Source organism: Lichenostomus cassidix, chromosome 3, assembly GCF_008360975.1.
Source record: "Lichenostomus cassidix isolate B80296 chromosome 3, HeHo_3.0, whole genome shotgun sequence".
NCBI classification, from domain to species: Eukaryota; Metazoa; Chordata; class Aves; order Passeriformes; family Meliphagidae; genus Lichenostomus; species Lichenostomus cassidix.
In genome coordinates this window covers 83,899,863-83,921,313 of record NC_139483.1, presented here as the reverse complement: position 1 = coordinate 83,921,313, position 21,451 = coordinate 83,899,863, and the positions used below count along the sequence as shown (strand labels likewise).

The 21,451-nt window shown below is 36.8% G+C and overlaps 1 protein-coding gene across 9 annotated transcripts in view; it reads left to right on the top strand.

Annotated features, from left to right (window-relative positions):
• The window catches only part of COL19A1 (collagen type XIX alpha 1 chain), a 168,176-nt gene that overhangs the window by 97,711 nt on the left and 49,014 nt on the right, over positions 1-21,451 (top strand). For all 9 annotated transcript variants that reach the window (XM_085056550.1, XM_085056551.1, XM_085056547.1 and 6 more), the window contains 3 exons: positions 473-520; positions 13,144-13,197; positions 21,048-21,101. In XM_085056550.1, coding sequence (XP_084912676.1) covers positions 473-520; positions 13,144-13,197; positions 21,048-21,101 — 156 coding nt within the window. The remainder of the gene's footprint in view (positions 1-472; positions 521-13,143; positions 13,198-21,047; positions 21,102-21,451) is intronic.

Sequence of the window (21,451 nt, the reverse complement as noted above, 5' to 3'; positions counted from 1 at the left end):
AGGGCTGGTTCTTAGGATGCAGCAAGCATAAGGCCTTCTGCTATATTTAGTTCCCTTTCCCTGCCTTCCCCTCCCCCTTCAGTGCCTATATTTGAATTTGAGTTGTAAAGTCGTCTTTCATTTAAAATAACTTTTCTTTAATTTTTTTATGGCATCCTAACTTAACAAGATAAATCACTGTTCTTATAATATTGTAGTTGAATATAACTAAGCTTAATTAGCGCTGACTTACCTCTTCTGTTCCAAAGGATTCAGCCTTTATATGATGCAATGTGATTAATAATTATTGTTTGCGCTTTTTCTTGAACCTTAATTTAACATTGAAGGAATTGTGATGAATATCCAATTTTTATTATTAGAAATAAATGCCTTGCCTTGCCATCTGGATCTTTGGATTAGTCTTACTTCTATAGAAAAATGAAGAATGAAAATAGCACTGAATGTTATAATTGTTTAATGTTTGTATTTTCAGGGTTTGCTGGAGGGTCCCCAAGGCCCACCTGGCAAAGAAGGTCAAAGGGTGAGTAAACTTGGTGTACAACTGGTGAGTGTGCTAACAGCTTGATGTGCGACTTGTGCCTGAGCACTAATAAAAAATCGTAAGGTAGCAGCTGAGTATGAAGCATGCTGACAACAAACTGAGCCTTGACACTTGAGGTTTCTCTTCAGTTGAAGGAGATTTAACAATTTCAACCATCTAAAGTGTTTTAATGACTGGCAGCACAGATGTGTTGTGTTGTGTTTTGTGCATGTGTTTCTGCTGTAATTTTAGGTGAAATAATATGAAAACTTTTGAGTTTCCATTTTTTTTAGCAGGGATGAACTATACCTTACAAAATCTAAGGTATACAAAAATATGAGTTTAGGGTCATTATCTAAAATGTTAACAGAAACCAGTACTATTGACCCAGGGCTTTTAGATGCCATTATGCAAGTGTCAGCACCTAACATACATATAAAAAGCATATGATACAGTAAAGGGGAGAGGGGGCAGAATATGCCAAATATATTATATAAATATTCAGAATTATTCAGAATTTTGAATTGACTGACAGGTTTCTCCTTGTTCTGCTTTTATTTTCCCTGACGTACTGAATTTGATAATTTGTTAGAACAAATAACAAAGCTTTATGATTGTGTTATTGCAAGAATGAATTCAGTTTTGTGAATTTATAATCTACTATGTTCCTAAAAGTTGGGGAAGATATTAAGACTCCAGAATTTCAATATTTTTATGAATTAAGTGTATGCCTAGTTTGCAGTTTTGAAGTTGTGTCTCAATAATTCTTGGTTTTTTTAGGCATCTTGATATTCAAATCTCAGTTAAAATATCTGAAGTAAAAGGATTTAGTGGTTCTCATAATTGATCTTAGTAAACTACAGTGAATTTTTAAAGGCTAATTTAATGATTCCAGTAATAGTAATAAAACTAACAGGGGACTAGTTCTTGAACAAAATGAGTAATGATGTCTAGGCCCCAAACTATGTTTTATGTTGATTTGTAAGTTTTAAAAATAGTACTAAATTCTGTTTAAACTGAACATGAAGATTTGAAAGCTGGGTTTATTTAAGTTTCTCACAAAGGATTGAGAACTTGTTCAGAAAAAGTCAGTGTAGTAATGGAGAGTTCAAAGTTGTGTGATGAATATGTTATTAAAGCATATTCACTACCATATTAACATCCCTGTTAAGGTTTTTATAATTACCATGACTATTACAGTTACACAATTAAATATTCAGGATACTGTGAAAAGAAATTTGTATCCAGTTTTATCATAGAGTTTTTCTATGGAGTATTGAATCTGCAAAAGGAAATACTTCTCCTTTAGGAACAGTTATAAGTATTACTATGGTTTAGAAACTTCAGTCTTGGAACTTCTTCATTGTTTTATGAATTCAGAGCAAAAATTCAGAGTTAACACACTGTATTATACTTAATGGTAGATAAATGTATTTGGATACACTTTTCAATTTTTTTCCATTTTGCAGTAGGAATTAGTGGCTTGATACGTTCATCATGGACATTCTTTCTTACATATAAAATAGAGCTGCTGTCACACTCCAGCATCAATAAAAACACGAGCACTGATGGTTTTGTAATCTCGCCATGCACACAGCTGCCTTGAGCCAAACAATGGGAGCAGCAGACTGTGGAGCCTCAGCATCTGTCTTTATCTTTCTGCCAGTGAAATGCTCAATTCTCCTTCTGCTGGCCACTCCCGCCCAACCATTAACAACATTGTTGGCACTCTTAATTCAACTCCCATGTGCTTTTCCATTTCCAATACATTTAATTACACAATAACATACCATTTGTAACAAGATCTCTGCTCTGTTTAATGACAAACAGGACAGTGCACATCTAATGGCTATTAAATGCTCTTCTTTATTCAATTATAGATGTCATGTTCCTCTGTTCTACTTCCAGCAGATCCTCCAAATTTTTCACATTATATGCAGTTATTGCTTTTCTCATGGCCTGTATTTTGATGATTAAAGCATATTATTGAGTGAGTAACTAGGTAATAATTTTTTTTCTCCAACATATTATTCAGGCCTAAAAGTGATATTGTGTCCATTCTGAAGACTGGAACTGTAACATATTAGGGAAAAAGAAGCCACTCCAGAAACACCTGAAAGTATCTGTTCAGTTTGGGTGCCACACTTTCAGAACAGGTTTTTTTTTTTTTAATTGTCATGCATACAATACTTCCTATATTCAAAATTTTAATTTCCACTTACATCAGGAGCATTTTTAAGTGTTCAACTCCTTTGAAAACTGGTCTTAAATTAATACGGAGTAGAGAGGAAAATCAATAAGTGTGTAACTTATAGACCTCGGAATACACATTGAAGCAAGGCATAAGGAACTGAGGAGAATTAACTGTGTTAAGGGTGATACTGAAGAAACATATAGAAGGCTCATGTTAGAGCTAGTGACAACTAATAGAAATAATAGTGGCAATAGAAAATTAGTAGAAAGGCAAGGAAAAGAGCATTCATTTTAATTTTCAGAGAGTTTTAAGTGAGGTTTTATTGTATCAACCCAGCTCAGAGTTTAATATTAGAACTACCAAGAAATACAAAAGATTCCAGAGTGGGCACACATCTTCCTGCATTCACTAAAGAGGGAATTTGGAAAATTCTACCCCTATTAAGAAGAATAATTCTGAGAAGTAGTATTTCTTTCACCTCACAGGAATGATCTACATTAAAAATTGCATCATGAAAATACATATACTAATTATTGTAGAAATAGAATAAGTGGAGTTAATAATAAACATAAAGGTAAAAAACTGTAGGTTTTGAATTCAAAGTTATGTCAGCCTTAAAATGCTTATTGACATATATATCAAATAGGCTTAGAAATGCAAATTTACATCATCACTTAATTAGATTATGTCAGTGGTTTATTTATTTCAAGTGGAAATGGGGATGAATACATTTTTTGAACTAAAATGGTAACAGCTTTTGTCTGATAGATGCACTGTAGCTATAGTTATGTGGAGTCATTTGAATGAAGGCATAATTATTAAAATACTGAATATGTCATTTTATGTGTCTTGGTGATCTGATGTACTATTACTGTATGATCACCCTGGGTTATAATCTTGCTCCCAATCAAAGAGCAGTTTAGGTTCTTAGTTGTTTAAATGATGGTCAGCAATGGAAATTGGTGGCAGAAATGTGTGAAGTATTATCTTAGTTGGTCTCCCTGGATGCCTTCCAGATATCCTAAAGAATAAAAAGGTTTGCAGAAAGCAGTACACTGGTGTGATATGTTTACATGCAGTGTGGGGAGATCATTCAGAAGGAGAGAGATGAAGCCCTGAAAGTTCTTTGACTAGCTCTGTGCAGCGTTAGAGAACCCTGTATCAAGATGAATGTTCTATTTTTTGGCTCTTTTAAAGAGCAAATTGCAAACTTGCTAAAAATTTGAAGTAATGCAGTCATGGAGAACAATTAGTATGATGATAAAAATTGGATTCATAAGGATTTTTTTTCTCTCATACTGCTCTAGTAGCAAAACGCATAAATATTCCTTTCCTGAATAAACAAATAGATTAATAATCTAGCATTTTTCAAGAGTATTGGTTTACATACAACCTAGCCGTATTCAGAGAGCACACAGTGAACTTATTTCTGATTCTTCAATCAACCTGAGACTTACATGATACTCATTTAAAGGGCATCTGTGTTGTGATGTCTTCAGTGAATGCAGTTATATTTTGTATGATCATGTAGTGCCCTTACGTTTCTCCTTTCTCCAAGTTACCCACTGCCGTTCATGTTAGTCAATGTTGTGTTTTCCTGCGGGCTCTAGGAGTCCCTCAAGCATTTGCTCTTCTTAAAAAAGGCTAGTGTTTCCTCTTGCTCTGCAAGTAGTGACTTTGTATAATGTTTTAGGGCTTTTTATCCGTAGTGAAGTGATTTGTGTTAGACATGAAACCTTGCTCAGCGGGAGCTTTTGGTTTGAGTTCTGGTCACTGAAAGAAGTGGGCCAGCAGAAGCAGCTTCTCATTCCTTTTTCCTCATCCCTGTGTGAGAAATACGAGACAACTCTGTGGGCAGGCACAACATTCATCCATAACTGTTCAGTGTCCATCATGTTGGCTTCAGGCATGTTACTGCTGCAGCAACTTGATACTATTACACAAGTGCTCAGAATGACATCAGGAGATTCAGAAGGTAATTACACATTGCTCAGAAAAGTCCCTGATCCAATATTACTGGCCCACAAAAAATAGTAAGATTGGGTACTAACCTAGAATTGCATGGAATTTAAACCACAGTAGGCAACTACGCCATCTTTCTGAATCCCTGTGTTATGCACAACTATTATTTTTCTCAATAATCCTGCACTTTCTAGGTAAGTGCATCTTGTGCAGAAGTCCAGTTTCCACTTGAAAGAACATCAACAACAGATTCTGGGCAAGTCTCCTTGATTTCTTACTTCCAGTGTTTCTTGTCAGTCACACATTTCAAAATAATTTCAAAATTTTATTTTACACTGGATATGTAGCTGATCCTCCATTAGCCTTCAGCAAATGGGGTTTTTTTAGTGCCTTCTTTATATTGGAGAGTTCTTTAGAGTTTTTTCTCCATAACCAAGTCACCATTCCATTTATTTTTGAAAAAATTCAACTACAGGCCTTCAGCTCCCATGCAAAGTATTTTCTAAAGTCTTCAAACAATTTTGTCACGTTGCTGTGTATTCTTAAAAAATTCTACTACCTCTAGTTTACAGCCTGGATGGAGTTTTCCAGACTGTGCCTTTACTATGTGATTAAACGTGGTGAAGTTCATATTTCCAAAATAAAATTCCAAATGTCTTGTATTGCTTAATTTCAGCTGGATATCTTTGTAGCAGGGATTTTCCCTGAACTTGATGCATTTTTTATGAATACTATTTTTTCTGAAAATGATTTGATTTTTAAAATACAATACTTCTGTGAATTCCAAAAATTTTCTTAGAGATGGTAGTTCCAAGGCACAGGACCCTAGCACTACTGAAGGAGCAATGACAGCTGTTTGCTGTCAGAATTTTGTACCCAGATGGAGGACACAGCTGTCTAAGTCCAGGGGGCCTCACATATTACAATCCTTTCTTGAGTATTTTGAATGGTCATGATGACTGGGAGAGGCTCCTGAAGACTGGAAAAGAGCAAATACCACTTCTATCATCACAAAGAAAGGTGCAGGGAACTAAAGGACAACAGGTTTCACCTCAGTCCCTGGGAATGTGAAAGAGGAAATCTTCCTGGAAAGCATTTCCAAACACATGGAGTTCAAGAAGGTGATTGGGATAGTCTTCATGGACTTGTGGAAGGGAAATTTTGCTTGACCAAATACATTGCTTTCTACTGCAATGTGACTAGCTAGGTGGAGGAGAAGTGAGTAGGGAATGTCAACCTCAGCTTTAGCAAAGCCTTTGACTTTATCTCCAATAGTTTTACCTCATCAACTTCATAGACAAGCTGTCAAAATACAGGTTAGATGGGTAGATGGTGAGGTGGATTGAAAACCATCTGAACAAGGTCCAGAGGTTTGTCATTAGTGGCCCAATCTCCAGCGGGGGATGACTGATGTGTCGCAGGGCTAACACTAGAGCCAGAACTGTCCTCTGTCCTTGTTAGCAGCCTGAAAATGGGGCAGAATTGTAGCAGAGAGCTGGGGCAGGAGAAACCACAAGAAATTCAACAAGGGCAAATGCAAAACTCAGCATCTAGGGAGAAATAACCCCAGATATCAGCATACAGTGGAAACAAACTATCTGGAAGAAAGCTTTGTGCAGAGGAACAATTTGGCCAGAAAGCAGACCATGAGCCAGCAGTGCATCCTTGTCGTATAAAAAAGGCCAACAATATCCTGGCCTGCATTTGAAAGAGCATTGCCATCAGGTCAGGGGAGATATCATTCCCCTTTGCTCAGCACTAGTGAGACCACTTCAAGATAGAGATTTCCTGAGGGGGTGTAGAAGAGGGCTGCAAAGTGCCAGTGGAGCCAGTTTCATGAAAGGAGAGATAGACAGAGCTGGGAATCTTCAGCCTGGATAAGGCTCAGTGGGAAGCTAATCCATGTGTGTCAATACCTGATGTGAGGGAATAAAGAAGAGGGAGACGCATTCTTCTCAGTAGTAGTTGGTGACAGGACAAGAGGCAATTGGCAAAATGTTTTTTAAAAAAACAACAGAAAATTCTCTCTGAACACAAGAAATTACTGTCTTAATGTGACGTTCATCAAATACTGATGCAGGTTGCCCAGAGAGTTTATGCAATCTCCATCTGTGGAGATATTCAAAAGCTGAGTAGACAGAGCCCTGGACAGTTGACCCTACTTGAGGACAGGGATTATACTAAGTGATCTCAAGAGTTCCCTCCAACCCAGACAATTCTGTGGTTTTTATTTGACTAGCTCTAACTTCAGCATAGCTGCCAACAACTTCATTTTCATGGATTAATAAGATTTTTTTAAAAAATCTTTTATATGTGTTTAAAAAGATTATTTTTCCATCATGGTAGTTTCTCTGGTTCCAGTGGTGAATTAAGTTCAAGCATTTACAAATCCTTGTACAATATCACAGCCGTATTCTTGACTCTGTATTCCTTGGGATGTTGCAGGTGTCCTGAAGTAAATATTTTTGAAAGAACTTCCTTATTTCCAATAGTTGTGTTTATAATACCAAATACTTGAGTTGAGGAAGTTATTTTAGCATTATCTTAGTAATAAATTAAACACCTCATAAAACTGAGAGTCTGTTGTCATATCTAGTATTTCAGCATTGATTTCACTAAAATTATGTGTTTGGAGGGACCTAATGGAATTGCAGTTTTTTGACTTTATGCTAATAATCAGTTTACTCTCTGAGATTACAAGTTTTTCTAATCAAGCATGAATAAAGTTATGACAGAGTAGAAAATCTTCATAAATAAATGGATGGAGTGCTGTTAGATTTTCTTAATATAATTATTTAGAGTGACATAAAAATTAATTTAAATTCAGATTGCAGTTATCTGATTTATAGAACTTACATATTTCTTTGACGTAATTTGTTTTCTAGTTCAGTGAGTAAATGTTGTACTTAACCAATTGTAAAAAAAATTTTACAGAGCAATGATAATGTCTGCATTGCAGGTCAGCCTCCTGGCACAATGCAAAACATTTTCTTCACAGCTAAAGCTCTGGAGTTTTGGAATGTCTTTTAATCTTCTCAGTCCCTCTTGACTTTGATGTAAGTTGTTTTTACGAATGCAAAGCTCCAATGTGATTTCAGCTTTAAGTTGGAGTTCTGTATGTTCCTTCACTCTGACATTTAGTTGTAATTTAGAATGCTAAAGGCAGATTTGTCAGTTAGAAAAGTTCTGTTTTTTCCCTTGTTAATTTCCAATGAAGAAATTAAAATCTCACTTTCAATGGAATAGCAGAAATGCTTTAACGTTTAAGAAGCTCATTTAGAATTTTCAGATACTCTTCCAAGTACTCTTATTATTTCTTTTAATGTCTTTTAGCAAAAGGTATAGAAACGTGAGAGACTAAGAAATTATTTCTCACAATTAAAAATTAAGGTATAAACTATCTAGATATAGTTGAGATCTATTTCTTTGAGTGATTTTGTATTAAAACTGAGCTTTTATGGATGCACTTGAAAACTTGTGATGGATTTTACCTAGTGATTTGTCATCAAAAAAAGTTGTGGCATTCAACTTCTTGGCATTGCCATACCTGTTTAAGGACTTTTTTTTGTTTGTTAAATGCATTTGAATTTTCTGTAGTCTGCCTAGGCACTCCCTCTTAGCGTTGTATTAATATGACCATGAAGAAACTAGAGATTTTGTAAATCATTCCTAAAATTATTTTGGAAACCCAAGATTGAGTGCAGGAATGCTTCTGCATTAGTGAGGAGCTCCCTATTGACTTCTCTCCCAAAATAGGGGATTAGGCTCTGTGTGCTCCATTCTTCTGTGAGCTGTGTTTCTGTGAAAGGTTATAGTGGGATATGAGGAGCAGACTTGCACTTGATTTCTGCAAATGGCTTAATTTCTTGCCTTCTGGCCTTATTGCCTTATTGCCTTCTGGCCTTATTGCCTGTGATTTTGTTCAGGTTTAACATTTAATACCAAGGTTAATTTGTAATATACTGGTTATCATAATATGTCCTCAAGGCCAAAGCTAATAGGACTGAAGAAGGAATTGTACATTCAAGTCCTAATGCTGTATTGCTGAAGTTAAAAAGGTTTCATTGTCTCCAACATAGATTTTCAGTTTAGGGGAGAGAATGTCCAAACTCCTGCAATAATCTGAGTTAGTGTAGGCACTGGAACTTGTCTGGCTGTTTGGTGGCAACTTTGGGCATCTGGAGAAATAGTCTTAACTGCCCAGAGCTCCACTCGTGTGGCTGCATTCAGGTATGCAAGGTGCTGATGGGCATCCCTGGGTTAGGCACTCTGGGATGGGGGTCTTTCCACCTGCCTCCTGTTTTGGTTATATCTGTGCCTTTGTTACTCTGGTTTTGAGGGCTAACCGAGAGAATCTTAGTTTATCTTGGTAAACAAATTACATAAACCTCATTAGTCTTGAATAACAACTACAGCAGCTAAGACTTTAAAGCCCAGATTTCTACTTTCCCTAGAACTAGTTCCTATTTTGAAGTGTGATTATGTGTTTCAAGAACCACTAATTAGCAGTTTGCCTTTAAAATTCACATGGGCTTATTCTAACAACTTTTGCCTTCATACTCAAGCGTAGATTTTTTTAAATTATTAATTCCATAAATCATGTCAGTGTTCCTACATAACTGCTTGATTTTATCCTTAAGTAATCCTCATCTTATTTTTAAACACTAGGATTAGAGATCTTACTCCTCTAAAGTTAGAGAGATGTGAGTAGATGGATATGACATGATACAGCGGGGGTTTACAGCACAGATTTTAAATTCTTGCACTGTATGTTGGACCTGCAGCAGTGCCCAGGGGCAGCAGCCAGAACCAGAGCACAAAGCCTATGGAAGGATGGCCAGAGCCTCTCTTCGGAACAGCTTTCCATCTCACATCAAGCAAAGCTCATCAAGTCGTTTCAATTCAGAAAGGGGTTGAAGGAAGAGAGGAATAAGGAATGCAGCTGACCATGTGCTTCAGCTAGGCACTCAGCTGGGTTTCCTGCAGCACATACTTTCTCATTTACTTTATTTTTAGTGTTTTATCTCTTTTTGCCCCTAACCAAGCAGTTGTTATTTGAATGATTGATTATTTGAATGATCTAGCTGAAGTCTGTCCTTTGGGAAAGAGGAAAGTAGCCAGCTGTACAAATTAGTAGGGGGCAGGCAATTCAGGAGTCAAGGAGACAGCATACAATATCAGTAACATTTAGAAAACTTATCACATTGATTGCCAGAAAAAATGTATGCAGCACAAAGGAAATAACCAGTTTTTGTTCTTCCGATTTTCTAAGTAGCATTAGACAACTTGTTGACACCACATATTGTTTTTAAGTTAGTGTAGGTGGTATTGCATTTTTTATTTAGTTGAAGGAAGGATGTGATACTTAGGACATTTATTTCTACTTTGAGTGGTTTTATAACCTCAGTATTTGCTCAGTGATCTCAGCTAAATAAAGGTAGCAGGCCTCCAGTGGAGGCTGTCAGCCCTCTGCACAGCAGTGTGGCACCAAGTCCAGCTCTCATGGGGCTGCCAAGACACATTGCTGAGCAGGAGATGGGAGCTGTGGCTCTCTGCTAAGCCCACTCTACGAACCAGAGAGGGCACTCACATGTTTTTCACTTCTTTCTTGCCAGAAGCATGACTCAAAATCAAACTGTAAATATTTAGTCATGGTCTGGCTTGTGGTCGGCTCAAGGCAACATCATTATGGGCTTGTCAAAAACATTCTTCTAATTGTTTTAATTGCCCTAAACAAAAATATAAATTAATTTTTTCTACTTACACTGTTGCTATAGTATATCTTTTATTTTTTTTCCCTGCTGATGCTGAGAAGTCGTAGAGAAGCAGGAGTGCTGACAAGTAGGTGGAGCTTTGGGTATTCCTAGCATTGCAGTCTCTGTATCTGAAAGGCATTGCTGAAAGGCAGTGGCCTTTCAAATATTTCTGTATTAAATTTAAAATACCAGACAGTTTATAAAGGTGCTCGGAGGCAAAAAAAGGACTTTTATTAGTCTATAAAAAGCTTATGCCTCATACTGATCTGTGTGGTTGTTTTACATGTGACATTGCATAATAACTAATAATATAATGGTTGGATAAAAAGTAGGGCAAATGTTTCTTTTGTGTTTCACTGGGTGTGTGCTCTAGTAATTAATAAATGACAGTGAAAAATAACGACCCCAAATTTTTTTTTATAATTGTTTTTTCAGGAAGTTCATCAAGTTTTCTCTTTGCTATGTCATAAATCACATTTTAGCTTGTCTTGTAAACAGAGATAAAATTGCCTGCCCAACATATTCCATGTTTTCCTGTGTAATTAACACCTCGTTCACAGTTGTGTCTGCCAGTCAAAGCCCTGTCTTCTTCATCCTGACACTTCCTTGATACTTTGTTTAGACTGCTATGATTTTAAGTGTCATCCTCAGGATACTTTAAATAAGTTCAAACAGGAAAAGGAAGGTGCTTCAAGAAGTCAACACTGTCGATCATTATAACTCAGAGGGACTATTTTAAAACTATGGAGTAATTTATCTTTGTTTTTTACATTATTACCTCTCAATCTGGTTTTCATACTTTCTAAGGGAAGTTTACTTTAAAAAAAATAATAATCAGGAAATATTAGTTTGCACCTGTATTTCCAGAGTGGAGGTCAGTCCAAAAGTACAGATGTAGCTAACTGCAGTCCCCTTTCCTTGTGCATGTGTCCCTTTCCCTGTGCTGTGCCCTGTCAGGCCAGGCAAGCTCCTCAATTGCTCAGTGAACTGCATCGCTGAACTGGACAAAGTCAAAAACTGCTCCATCTTATCCCTGCTCAGTTCCCAGCTCTAGCTGGCCCCAGGGCTGCAGGCACAGTGTTACCAGCAAGCACAGGACATGCTGGGGGTGGAGAGTAAGGGCCAGTGTAGCCTTGAGCCCAGACTAGGCACCTAGTACTGTATTTTGGTTCTAAAAATTTACCCCGAGCTGCCCCAGTTAGAGCCCTGCATGTGCAAGTACTGGTGGGATTAAACAGCTCAGCACATAACACATGTCTCAGCTAGTTAAGACCCAGGAATTTGGCACTCCAAATATGCTGAGGTGGTTTTGTTTCACACTGCCCTTAAAACACACTGACTGACTGAAGACGTTCATGGAACTGTGGTGGCAGTGTACATGTGAGGAACAACCCAGTGGCTGAAACATCCACACGATCTTTGTTCTGATTGTTCTTCAGCATGAAGGGCTTCAAATACCTACCTCTCTCAGGAGAGCCTCTGGAGAGCTACAGGGTGTGAGGGAGAGGGATTTTCCACCCTTACTGTCATCATCTTCTTCCCCTCAGAACAAGATTAATGAAATGCAGAGCATGAGAGTGCTTTCCTACAGATCTGGACTCTCACCTGCAAATAGCGAAACTGGATTTCACTTTCTGTTCTGAGATTGCTTCTGCAGTCTGTGTGAGACTGTTGTTTAATAAAATACAGAAGCAGACTTAAAAGCAGGGACCATAGCTTACGGAAATATCCCTATGTGTTAATTGTGAGCTGTCAGCAAGAATTTAAATTTTTTCACGTTTTAAGCCAAGTTTTCACCAGGACAGCCCTGTAATGCTTAATGTTAATTTACATTTGCCATATGCAAGGGAAAAATTTACTCTTAATGGATATAATGCTCTTTTTCTTTGCCATTTGCACCGAAATATTAGTTGTTCTCAGCTGCTGTTTCTAAAAAATGTGCATCACATTTCAGCTTGACAATAATGATGTTAATTCCTGTAAATTACTTTCATTTTTATGCTGATCTTCCTAAAAAAAAAGCATATGTGAAAACAGTTGTTCAAGCAAACTCTGTACTAAAAAATTGTAGTAGTTACATATGCATGTTTTTTTTAGAAACTGAGTTGAAAGTCTCCCTTAAGTAGATGTTTATGGACTTTAAGTTTTAATGCCAGTGATTTTGCATGTGCATTATACATACACAGATGGTAGTAATTGCACAAAGAAGGTGAATTGTTTTTGCAAATAAATCTCTGGCTTTTGTGCTCATTATCACATCCCAGCAAAGAAGGGTATGGGTGTTTGTTAATTGAGGTATATTACACTTGTGTCCTGACTGTCCAGTCTGTCTGCTGGAGCACAGTTTAACTTCCCAAGCTCTGGTGTATTCTGACAAATACAATTTCTTTACACCTCATCAAGATGCTTTATTGATAGCCTTATGAATGTGCACTCACACATGAGACAAAGCTTTAAAATGAGACAATAAATGTTATAGGGATGCAAATATAGTTTGTCATAACTATTAAAAGCAATCCTTGAACTACTCAAATTAGATAATGTTGCAGTGACTGATACAGAGTATTCATTTTAGATGGGTTTTGGGTTGGGGTTTTTTTTTTGTTTTTTTGCTAGTACATAAGACAATAAATCTTTTCTTAAAATTCTTGTTCCAAATCAGCCCCTAATCACAGCATTTGTAAATGTCTGTTGTAATTTTTTGTTTCCAGGGGAGACGAGGCAAACCAGGCCTGCCAGGAAAACCAGGGCCACCAGGACCTCCTGTGAGTAACTAACGAGGGGAATGGGAAATTTTCACTCTGTCCTCAGATTTTGTTGACTTTTTTGTAGCAGGTTACTGGATCACAGTTATAGTTGAAAATAATTGATCAGTGTGGACTCTGCTGTATCAAACACCTGCTACTGGTAGCCTTTTGATACAGCAAAAATAAAAGGCTGGGTCCACAAGTATGAGTGACTACATAGGAGGGAAAGAACAAGATGGAAACTTCAGCAGAGAAATAGGCATTTCAAAGAAAGACTGGCCATGTATGCTAACTGTGAATACTGTGCATTCATTCCCTTTGCAAAATGCGTGATGCTCTGTAGAAGAAGGGATAATTTCTGTCTCAGAGGGGTAATTTGAAAGATGAAGGACTTTGTGAAGCATGTGCCAACTGTCTGAATGGTGGGGAGGATTATACCCAGCACTGGAATGAGCACTCAGCTGTAGTTCAAATGAGTTGACTGAAGAATTAAAAAGATTAAGAAATACATGACTTTATGAAAGGATTTGTAATATGAAGAACTAAGGGGTTTAGCTCAGATCTAAGAGGTTTGGGATTTTCTTTTTCTTCTCTATTTTTTTTTAAAGGATTTAAAATTCAAGTCAGGCATGGTTGTATATTAGTTTTCAATGAATGCAGCCTTCTTTTGGTAGAGGAAGACTTGGTCATATGTGTAAAATCTCTATATATTATATTGTAAAAAGGCTGGCATGCCCAAATACAAAACAGCTATTTGTGTAAACGTCTGCTGCTTTACATTCCTAATATAAACAAAAAAAATTAATAATTCCTTCTTTTGCTTACCTGAAATGGATAAAGGTTAGCGGTTTATGCATCTGAACATTCGATTCATATGCTTCAACCTCGTCTTATATGTAGAGAAGAGAATAATGCACTGCTACATGGGATAAAATGACTGAAATGAAACAGATGTCATCTACCCTTATCTAAAACAAACACTGCATAAATTGCATAAATAATTTTTTCTTGCAAAAGGTGTTCAGAAAGAGGAGTTTTATGGAGTTCATTTATCCTGCATAAAACCAAACAGTTAAAAATCCCTCCCACTCACTCTTCTCCCCTGGCTGTAATAAAATTGAACAGCCTTGCTCATTTGACTCTTTTGCACAATCCTAATGCTGAAATGGTACTGCAAACTGCAGGAAGCCAAACAGAGAAAAGGAGTGATGAAGAATCTTCATACAACTTCCCAAAATAACCTTTAAAGGATAAAAAAGCAAACCATGGCAGAGGTCAGTGTTAGTCCTAATCTACTTAGCTTTTTGTGAGCCGGTGAAAAGCTGTTACTCTATCACAGATTTCTGCCAGCCTAGATTTGCTGGCAGGTCAGGCTTGGGAAGGTGTATGATCTTTGACAGAGATACCAGAAATCTTGAGTGGAAGCTAAACTGCGCTTCTATTACTAAGACAAATTTCAGATTTTCTTACAGCAAGTGGAAAGCTCAACTTTGTCAGCATGGCAACATCACTACAAGCAACTCTGTATTGGGTGTACTGTAGCCTAGCACTACATACAGAAAAGCATTCCTCAAGCAGCCATGGCCTAAATGTTGGTTTAAAAGTGTTTGTTTCTGGTATCACTATCTTGATGCATTCCCTTCTTTGAATACAGCTGTACCACCATCTTGCGTTCCCCTTCCAAGACTGAGAACATAACACATAGAAAAGGCACACTCTAAAAGCAGAAATGCCTGCTAATGTGCATTGGCAGTATCCCCGTATTTCAAGGGCCCCAGCTTGCACCAAAAAAAACTTCAGCATGATGCATTGTTCCCCCTCTCTTTTTCAAGGCTCAAACCATATTCAGTTTTGCTGTGCTTCTAGTCACCCTTCTCTCCTAATAGTTGGCAGCTTCTTCATGCATGTGGATGCATTGTTAGCCTTTACTTGGCCTTTCCAAAGTGCAGAAGAACAGTCACACCTGCAGGGTGGTTGCTGTCATAAGCTGGGCATACACAGGGTACAAAGTGGTTAACAGATTGACCGAAAATGTAAATATTAGACTCTTCAGTATAAATAAGTTTGGGTTTTGGCTGATGTTTCAAAAGAATATGAATTTTTTTTTTATACAAAGGAGATTCAGTCATTAATTGTTAGGGTAGCTACAGCATACAGTGTGTGTTTGAAATGAATAAATTTACCTAATTTATTTTTCAGTTTATGCCCTGATGCTGCGTATTTAATTTAGATATTAGAACAGTCCAGTGCTCAGTACAAAAAAAAAAAAAAGTGAGTAGGAAAGTTCTACTTCTTTGAGGAAGAAGTTGGTGGACAGAACACAGTGCTCAGGGTATTTATTGCAGAGGACAATCCTAATAACAGTGTGCGCAGATAGGGATTTGTGGGGAAAAGACCAGGGTAAAATTAAAGAAAACTGGAAAGTTAGAAAAATTGCAGTTAGCATACATGCTGTGCTTTCATGTGACAGGATTGTAAATGCACTTTCTAACAGTCAAAAACTTACTTGTTGCATGGCTGCATTTAAGACTTTTCTAACCTTCTCTCAGTATCTCATCTTTTTTCTTTTTATTCCTAACCTAATTCCTGGAGATTTTTTTTTCAGTAAAATTAATGTTTGGAGTGAGTTTCTAGTCCCTTAACATCATCTGCACAGCTTTGGTTAAAAACCTATATCACTGTCAGAAATATAGATTGATTGGCATCTGGTAATGAAACTACTCAGTTAAAGTGGGACTTTCTATGAAATTTCTTCCAGATATCCTTTCTTTTGTGTCATTTTTCCCTTATCCTTTCTTTTTTTTGTGTCATTTTTTTTTCCCTTTGGAGCAAATCCTGTGCTCACAAAAGGCAAGGAGTCAATGAGGATTTTTACTGATCAGCTATATAAAATACTTTTGTAAACCAACAGAATATATTCCTCCTTTGAGTATTTGCTTAAAATCTGTTATATATTACAGGCTTCTAAGATGTTCTTTGACTCCCTTCTGGTTCATAATTCGTAGTATACATCCTTGCTCTCTGATGTTGTTTTTGAGTACTGTTCTGTTATTTCAGTACAGGAGAGTCGAGATGTGAGCTCACACCTGTCTCAATCCAGTGGGTAGCAATTTGTGCTGAATGCAAGAATCCGAGTGGAGCAGCAGCTCCCTCTAGTGCTTTTTGACCCTTTCTCCACTTTTAAAGTGCCTGGATAGCAGTGAAAACCTGTTAAACACACTATTCACTTTGCTCTCACAAGCATTCTGAAAATTGTGATTGTAAAATCAATATCTCTATCCTTCAAATGTATTTTATATATTTGCTTTCTTCCATTTTCTTCTAAAGTCTTCTGAAAGAGAGACTGTCTCTTTCACATGCTGTTACCCTGCTCAGCATGGCTCTTCACTGAAATTGAAATGCTGATTTTATGAAACAAAAAGAATTACTTTTTGATAATAGGATAATAGGATAATTTTGATAAAAGATAATAGGATGCTATGAGGTTTTAAGAACAGCATTTTGAACAGACTGCAGAGCTGAGCTGATTGCTTTCTTCTGCCATGGCTGCTAAACAAAAACTCTATAGGATTCAGCAACACAGAAGGGGTCCCCAGCAGACCACAGCTTGTTTTGCATTATGTAGAGTGCACTGACTTTCTAGATACCACACCTTTTTATTTTGAAAGCAAATCACAGAATCAGAGAATGAGTAGGATTGTGAGGGATCTCTGCTGGTCATCTGATACAACCTGCCTGCTCAAGCAGGGTCATCTGAAAGCACAGGGTTGTGTCCAAATGATTCTTGAATCATCTTCCAGCATCATCCTTCCAGCAAGGAAGACTCCACCACCTCTCTGGGCAGTTTGTTTCAGCATGCTGTCGCCTGCACTGTAATCGATGAAATGTATCTGATGAAATGTATCTCAGCCTAAGGATGTACAGGACCACTTTGGCACTCTTCACTTAGGCAAAGTGCTTTTCTGGTTTTGGGTTGTGGAATTGCTATCTGCTGCATTTTGTCTAGAGTTCTCTTAGGAGAAGATAATTTATTTTTCTGTTTGTTCTGTCTGGCAAATGCCTCACTGATGTCTGTCACTGTTGAGGTTGGGGGTTTTTTATTTATTTATTTATACCTTTACATGAATCAGCAGGTATATCTATTTACATAGATGGGCTGGAGGACAGAAAAAGTACTTGTACTCATTTCTCCACTGTCGTTTAACTTTATCTTTTCTGTCCAAATTTTCTCTGTGTTTACTGGGACTGTTAAGACTGCAGGGAATTCCATTTCTCAACAATTCCCATTTTAGTGATTTAGTTTGTTTTTAAAATCAAGAGTGCTAAGCTGGAGTTGTGCTACAGACTTCCACCAGTATAACAGCATTCTTTGAGGTGAGTCTGACTTTGCCCAGTTGTTGTTTGGCAGAAGTGAAATGTTTTTAGCACTGATCTGTAAAGGTAAGAAACATAGGACTGCCTGTTCAGGCCAAACACAATCTTGTCCAACCTATCTGTGGCAGAGGTGGGAAAGAAACTTAGGGTGTGCTAAATCACAGGCTAGTAAACTGTAATCAAAATTATTCATTCTCTTAAACCAATACATCCAAAGCTAAGCAATTGTTTTCAGCCAATAGATGTAAGGATTCATTTCACAATTGCTATAGCCCTTGAAGCTCATAATTCAGTTTTTGCAAGAGGCTCAACTTCATATCTTTTATCTTCTCCAGTATTTTTGCTTGGAAGACTAGCTTTGTGTTAGTCCTTAAAGTTTTAAACTGAAATAGGGTTTCATTTTTCTATTGCACATGATGCAGTGGAGAAGTTCACTTGAACTTCATTTAATTACATACACTTTTGGTCTTGTGATTCAATACGTACATCAGTGCCACCAAACTAGTTATCTTAAGTAGCCAGCAGCTCACCTTGGAAATTTCATTTCTTCTGCCTCAGGAAATACTGTCATTTCTCTACCAGTATTTTGAAAGTGAGTGAATGTTATCACTTAATTACAATAAAGAAAAAATCAAAGCACTGATAAGTGAAAACTGTCAGTAGCATTTCTGGTTTTCCTGGACTTTCAGCTATTTCTTAGAATAATATTGGAAATGCTTACATGGTAGTGTGGGAATGGCTGGCAAAGGTTGGTCATATTGCTTGTTTCTATGCATTGAGTTTCTTTATCCATATCAAAATGCAATTTATTTCTTGTATTCTATTACAGCAGACATCATGTCTTCATCATTCTTTTAATTTTCTCTTTGGAATTGTTATACAATATTGTAGATCTGCACTGACAAGTTTCTCAATGTTTTGCATTAAAATAATCAGAAAAGCAGTGTCTTATTTTGAATGGGCAGGCACCAATGTGAAATACAAGGATAAAGGAACTGCAGTGAGTCACTTGCATGCTCTGTCCTCTGAAATGGCCTATTTTTGAGATGAAACCAGTGCAATTTACTTGTTACCCATTTTATGCATGGACTGTGAGATTGGGTAGACTTTTTGAACAGTCTCATCTTTACAGAAATGCAGATGAACTATAAAAGTTAAGGGAGGAAAATATATTGTAAACCCCAGTAATTTCACAGTTTGGTGCTATTTCCCTTGAAGCACCTGTGCTTCTATTCCTGCCTTGTCTGTAGAAATAACATCTGAAACCTGTTTGCAATTTTGGAAAACAATCAGGACACATTTTCAGTTCTTTTCTTATTCATGCAACTGTACTCTCTATGCGCTTCACTTCTCTCAATTACACAACTTGATATTAAAAAAGAAAAAGGAAACCCTGCTCAAGTGAGCTTCAAAGTGGCAGATGTGCAAAATTCTCATTCAAAAGCTAGAAACTGCTGGTACAATAATTCTTCAACTGCTGTTAGTTTCATTGCTTCTCCACTTCCAAACTTACGCTGCTAGTTTTTTCTTTGTCTGTAGAGACTTCAGAGTGGATTGTGCAACTATATTTGTGTTGTGAAACTGTGGAAGGGAAGAGACTGGTGTAGGAAGAAAAGACTTGAATAAAAATATTTTCTGTTGTTGTTCACTTGTTTTACTAGTTTTTATTACAGAAAGAATGATGGAAAGATCAAATTATTAGATTTATGTCAATTGTTTGAAAACAGAAATACTAAACTGGTAACACAAAGGCTGTGGCATATTCAAGAATGCAACCCAAAGGCTTAAAGTTCTCCTTGACTGTCTTAGTCATGAGACAATTCTGGTAGGGGTTTAAGGTTATGTTTGTTTTTCAGAACTGTGACATGTACAGTGTATTTTTCATCTAGTCAAATGTACTTTTCATCTAGTCAAAAATTATTTATTTTATGTACAAATAATAAATATTTGTACATAAGGTACAAATGAGGGTTTGGGGTTGATGGCATGAGGGTTTGGGGTTGATGGCAGATACAGTTCTTCCTGGGTTCTTCCTTAAGTTCTTCCTGGGTTGTGTGGCTGAAGCAGTTTCAGTTGTGAAAAAACAATAAAAGAAACATGGAACATGGTGTCAAATGCAAAGGGATAATAAGATCTTATTTTTGACTCCTTGCAGGATTTCAGAGTCCTGCAAGGATCCTGGTTCAAGGTTTGAACACAGAAGATTTATAGTGTAGAAGCTGAGACTCTAGGCAGTGTCATCACACTTCAGTCACATTTCTGGATTGCTAGCTTTAATGTGGATATCAAAGTAAAAATTCTGCCATTAACTTCAGAAATCAGAGTAGAGTGAGATCTCAGTGAAAACATCATGACTATATTGATCTCATTTTTAACATAAATTTGAAGTGACAATTCACTTCAAACTAACATGAATGTAAAAATTTATTGCCTTGATTCTCTTCCAATGTCAGGAAGAAGGAGGCAGTGAGACACCTGAGATGTTTCATGTGGCTTCACAATTTTCCTAATATCCACACTAAGACAAAAGCTATAGAGGGTAAACTGTAATTATAAGAAGCCCCAGAGGAAGAGAGTTGCTTTTGTGCCCTATTTGTGTTGCATCCAGGTCTATCAGGCTAAATGACTTACTTGAGTATAATATAATCTTATTAATGCAGTCAAATGTTTCTTACAGCCATCATGAGTGGTTGTAGTTCATTTTGCATTACGTGAAAGCTTCAATTCAAAGAGACTAACTATGCTAATTTGTAAATTTGAGTCTTAGTTTGTAAGTTCTTTACTGTGCTTTCTGTGTTCTGGTCCATCTACCAAACTTAAAAATCTCATTGAGGGCATGTTTTTTGGCTAAAATGTCTATGTCTAAAAATGGGGGGGGTGGGGTTGGTTAATGTAAAAAATTTTTTTTCCCAAGCATATTTTTCAGTCTTTCTGTCCTAAGTGTTCATTTGAGTAGGAAGTTCCTTTTTCACTGTTGAATTTCTTGATGAAAGGAGTACATTTAGGTACAAACTTGCAATGCTAATAAAACTAGGAAGTTAATATTCTGGAGAATTCTGGCATTCCTCAATTTCACTTACTGTAATCTCAAGTTAAAAAGCTATTGGTTTCTTCGCACTAGAAGCTGCTTCTTCATCAGAACTTGTGCTTTGAATTAGTATAAAGAGTTTTGAAATGCAGTAGAACAAGAATGTTGTTCATACCAGAAAGTACTTATATTAAAATTTATATAGATTTCACTTCTGCCTTCTCTGACAGACCAATTCACTTGAAACTAAACTGATGGTTTTCAAAAATCAGAGATTTAAAAACTAACTTTGTTGTTCCTCTGTGCCAGAAAAAAAAAGAAATAATCAAATTACAGAAAATAATTTACTGTACACTCAAATAAAAATCAAAATTCTTTTACATACCCATTGCTTTTTAAATGCAGATACGTAAACATAAAATCAGTTAAATTAAAATGACCTTCTGATGTGTATTTTTTCATATAGGGCCCTTCTGGACTAGAAGGAATTCTGGAATCATGGAACAAGCATTATAATGAGGTATGGAGATTTGATTTAGTGTCTGTGTGGGTTTATGACTTAAATATCTAAGGTAGAAGTGACTACAGTCTTGATCCCTGTTAACCACATTCCAAATTAATTCAAAAGGTAAATTCTTCCCTGCTCCCTTTCTGCATCCCTTTATGGTCTCAGTCCACACTCTGCTGTGTCATCTATCTTGCTGCCATGTGTATTGCCTCCCATCCATCTTCTACTTACTTAGTTTTGACTGGTATATATAAAAAGGATGTGTGCGGACCACCTAGCTGTCAGTGTGAAGCATCAGCTCCCCATTTCTAAACCTAATTGCTCTAAACTGTACTTGACATTTTTTTCTTGACCAACTCTGT